Source organism: Diadema antillarum, unplaced genomic scaffold (assembly GCF_040938485.1).
Source record: "Diadema antillarum isolate AM-2024a unplaced genomic scaffold, OU_Dant_1.0 seq00001265_RagTag, whole genome shotgun sequence".
Lineage (NCBI taxonomy): Eukaryota > Metazoa > Echinodermata > Echinoidea > Diadematoida > Diadematidae > Diadema > Diadema antillarum.
Window position 1 is genome coordinate 1,058,667 of NW_027272047.1, and position 8,321 is coordinate 1,066,987.

At 35.7% G+C, this 8,321-nt stretch overlaps 1 protein-coding gene across 1 annotated transcript in view; it reads left to right on the forward strand.

The window, feature by feature from the left end:
* The window catches only part of LOC139745434 (uncharacterized), an 87,161-nt gene extending 79,062 nt beyond the window's left edge, over positions 1-8,099 (forward strand). Inside the window, exons 3-5 of the mRNA XM_071655823.1 lie at positions 3,818-3,931; positions 5,210-5,287; positions 7,782-8,099. Coding sequence (XP_071511924.1) covers positions 3,831-3,931; positions 5,210-5,287; positions 7,782-8,046 — 444 coding nt within the window. The 5' untranslated portion in view covers positions 3,818-3,830 and the 3' untranslated portion in view covers positions 8,047-8,099. The remainder of the gene's footprint in view (positions 1-3,817; positions 3,932-5,209; positions 5,288-7,781) is intronic.
* Positions 8,100-8,321: the final 222 nt, after the last annotated feature.

Sequence of the window (8,321 nt, forward strand, 5' to 3'; positions counted from 1 at the left end):
TTTGAATCATAAAAACAACTGTCATAACTTCAAAAAAAGTACAGAAGGAAATCCTCCCGTGTGAAGCCCTGAAATTATGATCCCTCTGAGGTATATGTTTCGTTTTTGTTCCCTTTCGCAAAATCACAAACACACTTTTTTTCCCAGTCTCCTCCCTTCTTTATATCTCTTTTACGTTCTCTGTCATACCTCTCCTTTCCTCGAACTGCCTCTCTCTCCCTCTCTCTCTCTCTCTCTAGCCCCCTCTCTAATTTTCCTTTTCCTTCTTCCTTTCGATCTCTTTTTAGCCCACCTGACATATATTTCTTTTTATTTAATTCATTTTCTTTTTTTAACATAACATAAAAATAGTAATAATGATAATGAAAAGAATACTACTACTATATTGACAATAATAATAATAATAATAATAATAATAATAATAATAATAATAATGATGATAATAATAATAATGATGATGATGATGATGATGATAATAATAACAATAATAATCATAATAATAACGATTCATATTTATAAAGCGCATAAGAATTATCATGAATTCTCTATGCGCTTGACATAACATATACAATCATCAATAATCTAACAGGTACATTTTCAGTGACTTCCTCTAAGAGTCAAAGGAAGATAATATGCTCCTAACTGAAAGGGGTAATGAGTTCCAGAGAATAACACAAAATAACTCAGAAATTATATTATCATAAGTACACATTCGACTGTGCAAAAGATAAATGATAGTTAAGAAATTAAGAATACTACATTAGATAGATAGATAGATAGATAGATAGATAGATAGATAGATAGATAGATAGATAGATACATACATGCATATCAGCAAAATACAAAGTTACGTTTAGAGGGAAAAAAACTGAGAGGCATACTACTGTATATTCTCTCTCAGCATGCACTAATATTGCGAAGGCTGTAGATAGATAGATAGATAGATAGATAGATAGATAGATAGATAGATATATAGATAGATATATAGATAGATAGATAGATAGATAGATAGATAGATAGATAGATATATAGATAGATAGATAGATAGATAGATAGATAGATAGATATTGATAGATAGATATTGATAGATAGATATAGATAGAGAGATAGGTAGATAGATAGATAGATAAACAGATAGAGAGATAGAGATAGATGAATAGATATATAAATAGATAGATAGATAATAGATAGATAGATAGATGGATAGATAGATAGATAGATGGATAGATAGATAGATAGATAGATAGATAGAGATAGATAGAAAGAAAGAGAGAGATAGAGATACAGAGGAGAGACAAAAGACAGTTAGAGAGACGTGCTGTGAATACCTTTTACTATTAAAATTACTATTAAAAGCTCTTTCTATCCTTCTTTGCTTCTGTCTCTTCTTTTTTTAAAATCATTTCTATCTTTTATTATCCTTCCCCCTTTCTCTTTTCTATGTAACATTATTGCCCCGTGGGAGGGGGGTGCGAGTTATAGTAATACTCCATTTTTTTCACCAATGCAATCCCTTCCATGCCATCGTTGTATTCTCCTTCCCTCGCTCATTTACATAACAGCGTCACAAGTGTATTGGGTCTAGAAGGGGGGGGGGGGGGGGGGCGTCGCTTCTTTCGATTAATGAATATTCATGATGGGAACTGCAACCTGCGTCTACCGGTTTCATGATTATTCTAGGGGGCGCTAATCATTTTCAGCGCAAAGGAGTGATTATCGAGTGATGCCAAATCTATGAAGATATCGTAGCGGGGTTTTGTTGCTCTCTTTTTCGTGGGCGTATTTCTTGTTGTTCTTGTTGCTTTTTTTTCTCTTTCTAATTCATCATTTTCGCGGGGGAGGACAAGGATAGCAGTGATGTAGATAATGCCAGTTATTCTTGTCAATGTAAGATATTTGCCTTTGCCTTTCTTAGGCTCTAGTGTGGGAGGAGAGTTTCGGTGGGAAAAGAAACTTGATACACTACGTGTCCCTCCGTAGGCATGGTCATATCATCTAGCATTAGGATGAATTAGGCGTTAGCTTATTTTGTCCGCTGCAAGTGTTCATTTTTGTCCCTCCTATTTCCGTTACCTTGGGATCGCATGGTGGATGGTATAACACACGCAACACTGTTCGAGTTCTGATGACGTTGCTTGGCGCAGAAATGTCTGTCCTTTTTTTTGATAATCTGCGTGTCCGTGTGTTTCTTAATGTTTGTTTTAATACATTTTTTGTTTTGCGTTCATGTTTTTAGATGTCTTGCTTGATGTTAATTGTTGGTGTCTTTTTTTTTTGTAATTTGGAACGAATACTGTGATGAAATGACATGCCCACGTCACCCATTCACCCCCATTGAACGTTTTTGTTGGTTTCTTTTAGAGTGTTATGATAATAATAATATCAATAACAATAATAATGATGATAATAGTAATAATAATAATAATAATAATTATTATTATTATTATTATTATTATTATTATTATAACAGTAATAATAATAATAATGATAATAATAATAGTGGCAGAGAGTAGCGGAGAAATTGATTATTATACAACTTTACTGCTGTTCGACAAATAAAGATATTGAAGTAACCCAACATTATAATGATAATAATACAGGGTGCTTATAATACGCCAATTCCACATAGCTAACGTGCTTAAGGCGCAGTAGAAGTAACTTATGAAATACAAAAATCCTTACACAAACATGCACATGAAAATGAATGACACAATAATGATAATGAAAATAAAAATCATAATATACAATTCTACTGGAAAATGGGTACGAGCAAATGAGTCTTGAGGGCAACTTTAAAGGAGTCAACATTCGAAATGTAACGGATAGCTTGAGGCAACTGATTCCACAGGTAAGGTCCAGCACGTCCAGCACGTCCAGCACCCCTCATGATTTCTCTTTTTTTTTTGGAACAACAAGCAATCTACAATCGGATGACCTTAAACATCTGAGAGGATTATAAAATGTCAGCAAATTAACATTGTACTCTGGGGCAGATCCGTTTTTGCAATGAAAAACAACTAGTAATAGTTTAAATACAATGCGAGATTCATCGGGTAACCAATGCAATGAGGACAAAACAGGGGTAATGTGAGTATTTCTCCTGGTAAGGGTAACAATGCGGGCTGCTAAATTTTGCAATTTTTGTAACCGTGAAAGTTGAGATTGTGGTAGCTGAAATAGGAGTGCATTACCAAAGTCAAGTCGGGATGATATAAGAGCATGGACTATTTTTTTTTTTTTTTTTTTTTTTGTGGCTGAACGAGTTAAATACTTGCGAATAATGCCCAAATTGCGTAACTGATACCTCACGGATTTACAGACAGCAGAGATCTGAACAGACATGGACATTGTAAAATCAAATAATACTCCAAGATTTCTACACGATTTAGATGGAGCAATAACCACATCGTTGTCAACCGTTAAAGAAGCAAGACTAACCTTGTCAAGTAAAACTTTGGAGCCAATAAATGATAACTCTGACTTTTCCTGATTTAACTTCAATGAATGCGAGCTCATCCACTTTTTAACATCATGGATACAAGCCTCAAGTTTCTGGATGATGTCAACGACATTGGTTTGGGTAGGTAGAACTGATGTATATATCTGGATATCATCAGCATAGCAATGATAGTCAAAAGAGTGACAATGTAAAATCTCTTTCAAACCAGTCAGATAAATCGAGAAAAGCGTTGGGCCCCCCGACATTGATGAGAAACCTGCTCACCAGAGCACATGTCTTTATTTGTAAAGTGTCGTTTGAATTTGGACATTGAAGCTAACCTGATGACGTTTGTTTCTTCTGTTCTACGTCACACAGAAATCGTCAGGAAATGGACACGAAGTTGTTTGCGTGGTTCTACGTGCTATGTCTTATAGTCCACTGCTGCCCGCTATGCGAAAGCAGGCCGAGGAAACCCGGTAGAAACTGCGTGTAAGTATGCAAATAGAAATATTATGTGTATAATGCATTGAATCCATACAAGTGGATCGTAGAAAAGCGCCCTGGATGTTACTGCCTCGCCCCCATGGAAAAACGCAGTATTTCTTTCGCAGCAGGGAAAAGTTCTCAATGCATAGCACTGAATCTAATTCTTGATTACGATAGCTTTCGTTACGGCTGTTGCAGTAGCCGTTATAATTAATTTTGTTTGTCCTTCTTGTGTTGATATTTCTCTTGTTATCACAATAACCTCCTCTAATTGTGACCGTGCATCACAAAACAAACAAAAAGTCGCACCCCTTGATTTCATGTCAGGACTCAAGAAAGGTGATACGGGTCAACCAAGTCAGTTTTGAGTTTTCCATATTTTCTAAAAGAGCTATTTTTCTTCTATATTATCCCTAAGTTTGAAATCATAAACTGAATGGGAAAGTGGGTTTTCAGCACTTTTTCTACAACCCCTTTTTTGGTAAAGTAGTGTGATCAGGTTTTTCTTAGAGGCCCCTTTGAATTTCTTGAAAATCATTTGCACACTCTTCACTTTCAACTCTAAAAACTTTTGAAAGAATAAATCTACTGCTTTGAAAGTTGAGATCCATTATGAACTAGATGTGTTAATCAATCATGCTCAATTTTAGCTTAATCCAATAATCTTTTCATTGTTGTTGCTACAGTGGTTTACATCAAGTTTTTTTGTCCCATTCATGGCACGGGTACCACAGCTTAGTAAAGACCCCGTACTTCACAGCCTCTTTCCTCAGTTCAAACTTTTCCAGAGTCTGCGCTTTCTTTCCAATATCTATATAGGATAGGAAAATCCATTTGAATTGAGTTATACGTCATTTTAAAGTTTAGAGTCTGCTCTTTCAGAATCTGCCCTTAACTAAAAATCCATGTCTGGCGACTTTTTGTGTGTTTTGTAGTGCAGGGTCACAATTGGTTTTTGTTACAGAGTTTTTAATGTTCCTAAAGTTCGATTTTCAGTCATTAACTACAGTCATTTCTGAAAGAATGAATTCTCTTTCTTTCTCTCTCTCTCTCTTACTGGTTAAAACATTTTAACTTTGAATTTCGACTTTGAATTGACAATTTAACTTTGAATTTAACTTTGAATCTTAACTTTAAAATTTAAACTTTAAATAGTATGTTGGCTTCGTGATGCAAGGCCATTTTTTCACCGTGTCATCAAGGCAAGAAATAATAAGGTCTCATTTTATTATGTCATACAATGTATTCATTTGCGATTCATCGTTTCCTGTCTTTCCACAGAGGTTTAATAAAACGCCCAACGTGTCCAAACAGCAATATCAGCATAAGCAAACGGATTCTCGATGAGGTTTTGCAAAGGTGAGTGCATTTGTAATTAACTCGTTAGTATTTTTTCCCCGTCATAACAAGCCGTTCTGACTAACTAATCTTTGACGTATCTGACCTAAAAGAAAAATATCAGAATTGACCTGTAATCAATACAGAGGACTATCGTAATTGAGAGAAGTATTGTAACTTGGAGGTATGAACAGAAATTATGCAATACCGAGCGAAAAAAAAAATAGGTGATGGAAGTTTTGAGAGTTGATGAATCTATAGTCTTGCTGTACGAAAGACAAAAATGTAAAACCCATCCCAAGGCATTCAATCAGACAATTGATATGAAGATGAGTGCGACCTCTACGACGTAATGTGGCGAAAGCCTGCGTGACTATCGCATGGAGTAGAGTGGTAATCCGGCGAGTTGGGGCTACTCGACCGTAAACGCAATGCTGTATTTCGCTCTTACATTGTGGGGAATCTTCTGAGAAGACAAACGACTGGAATGAAACATATTTGCGTTTAATATGACAGCTAATTATTATAAAGAATTAATGAGAAACTTCATTTCATTAATCTATGGGCTTTCATTGTGGACAGTTCACTCTCTTTCGGGGGGGGGGGGGGGGCGTTGTGGCTGAGGGAATGGCGTCGCCTCACACCAAGAGACCAGTCTTATCACTGAAAGGTAGAGAATGAGCGACAGAGAGAGAGAGAGAGAGAGAGAGAGAGAGAGGAAGAAAAAAAAAGAGAGGCACACCATACACTGAGCACGAAGAACCCAGCCTGCTTTATGGTGCAGTAATAAATCTTGCTTAAAATGACTGCGTGGCATTTCGTCGTAGATGGCATGCTTTCATTTGCAAAATAGGTGCATCCTTTTATTTTAGATCTTGTGCTCTGAACTGCTGCACCTTTGTGAATGTGTAACTGAGTACGAATGTGTATTTATATTACCATGATATCAACTTTTACGGATACATTCCAATAACTATTATAAAGCATACAATATAAAAAGGATTGATGTATCATCATATCGGTTACAGTTCGTTATTCTGAAGGTTCGTCAATCCCAAAATGAAAAAGGGCTCGTTATTCCGAAGGATCGTTAATCCCGAAATGAAATAAGATTGTTATTCCGAATGTCAATCGATCCGGAAATATAAACGTGAGGTTCGTTATTTCCAAGATACGTCAATCCGAAAATAAAATAAAGTTCACAATTCCGGTAGTTCGCTAATGATATGCCCCTTCCTTTCATTGATGGATTATCAAAACCTATATCATTTTGTGACCAACGAACCTTCAGAATAAGAAACCTAATGTCATTTTGGGATTAAGGAACCTAATTTCATCTTGGGATTAAGGAACCTAATTTCATTTTGAGATTAAGGAACCTTATCATATTTCTGACCAACACACCTTCAAAATCAATACTTTTATTTCATTTTTGGATTAACAAACCTTCTGAAACGAACCTCATTTCATTTTCGGATTAACAAATTTCATTTCATTTTTTTTTTTTGGAGTAACGAAAATTCGAAAATAAAAAATGGAATCTTATTTCATTTTCTTACAAATGAACCTTCGGAATAATAAACTTTAATTTCTTTTCAGATAAAGATCCGCATTATATTTTCGGATTAATTAACCTAATTCATTTTCTGACCAAGGAAACTTAAGAATAGACCTAATTATCAAACGTTGTGTCATTAAGGGATTAACGAATTTTCGGAATAATTGATCTCATTTCATTTTCGGATTAACGTACCTTAGAATAACGAATCTTCGAACACCACATAATCAGTTATGTCCGGATGAACGAACTTTTTCCCCCTTTGGGATTATTGAACATCAAGGGATAGGGGATTCATACGTTTCGGAATGCTGAACTTTCTGAATATAGAACCTTGTTTCATTTTCGGAGCAATGAACCCTTGGAATAACGAAACTCGTTTCATTTCCGGATTAACGATCCTTCGGAAAAAATAAACATCATTTATAGTATCATATCTCGACAGAGTGCAGTGGGCGAATTTTAAGAGGCTTTGTCCATTTCTATCTTAACTGCTTACGATAGTGGTCTCTTGCATTTAATTAACTCTCATATATCACTGGAAAAAAATATTTACTTTACATCCTATTTACATGTTTTGCAAATGTTTACTGCACAATACTATTGTTTATGTTTATATGTTTGAAAATGCAATGTTATAATTTTAAGTCATAGCACTTGTTATCTTTTTTGGGGGGGTCTTTTTGGCTTTGAAATTTGCATTGGGTTTCTATTTGATTGACTGCGAAAATTAACCAAATCAAACCAAACCAAATCAAATTAAACCAAACCAAACCAAACCAAACCAAACCAAACCAAACCAAACCAAATCAAACCAAGCCAAACCAAATCAAACAAAATCAAACCAAACCAAACAAAATCAAACCAAGCCAAGCCAAATCAAATCAAACCAAACCGAATCAAACCAAACCAAACCAAACCAAACCAATCTCTCCCCTTCCTGTATACTTCACGCAGGACACAAGCTGGCGAAGACGACGAGACCAGGAGATGGGAAGATGAAATGACGCAGATGGGGGATCGACAAGAGGAGGATGAGCTGGGGAATGAAGCTTTCGACAACAGGCAGGACGCCGAACAGTGGGGCCTTGCCTCCGGCGGCGAGGCGGATCTCGCAGCGAGGAGTAGGGACGAGGACCTGTTGAGGAAAAAGGAGCTCGAGTTACTTTTTGTACGAGCCCTACTCGATGACCTTGAGAGCGAGAAGTTCGATGACCTGTAACACCATGAAAAAATAGGACGGCTTCTTTTTTTCTTTCAAGCTGATCAACTCTCCGAAGAAAAGATAGAAAAAAAAGAAATAAAATCAACATTCTTTATCTTACTTCCGGATTGGATTTCACTACTTTTATTTGAAATGAAATAGGAAAATGTATTGTTTTTCCCCAGCTCGAAATCTTACAGCTGTTTTCTTTTTATATTTTATTTTCAGATTTGTTTAGCAAAATTTAAATTTACATCGTTTTTGCAAGGCTGTCTTGTCATCGATAGAATGAG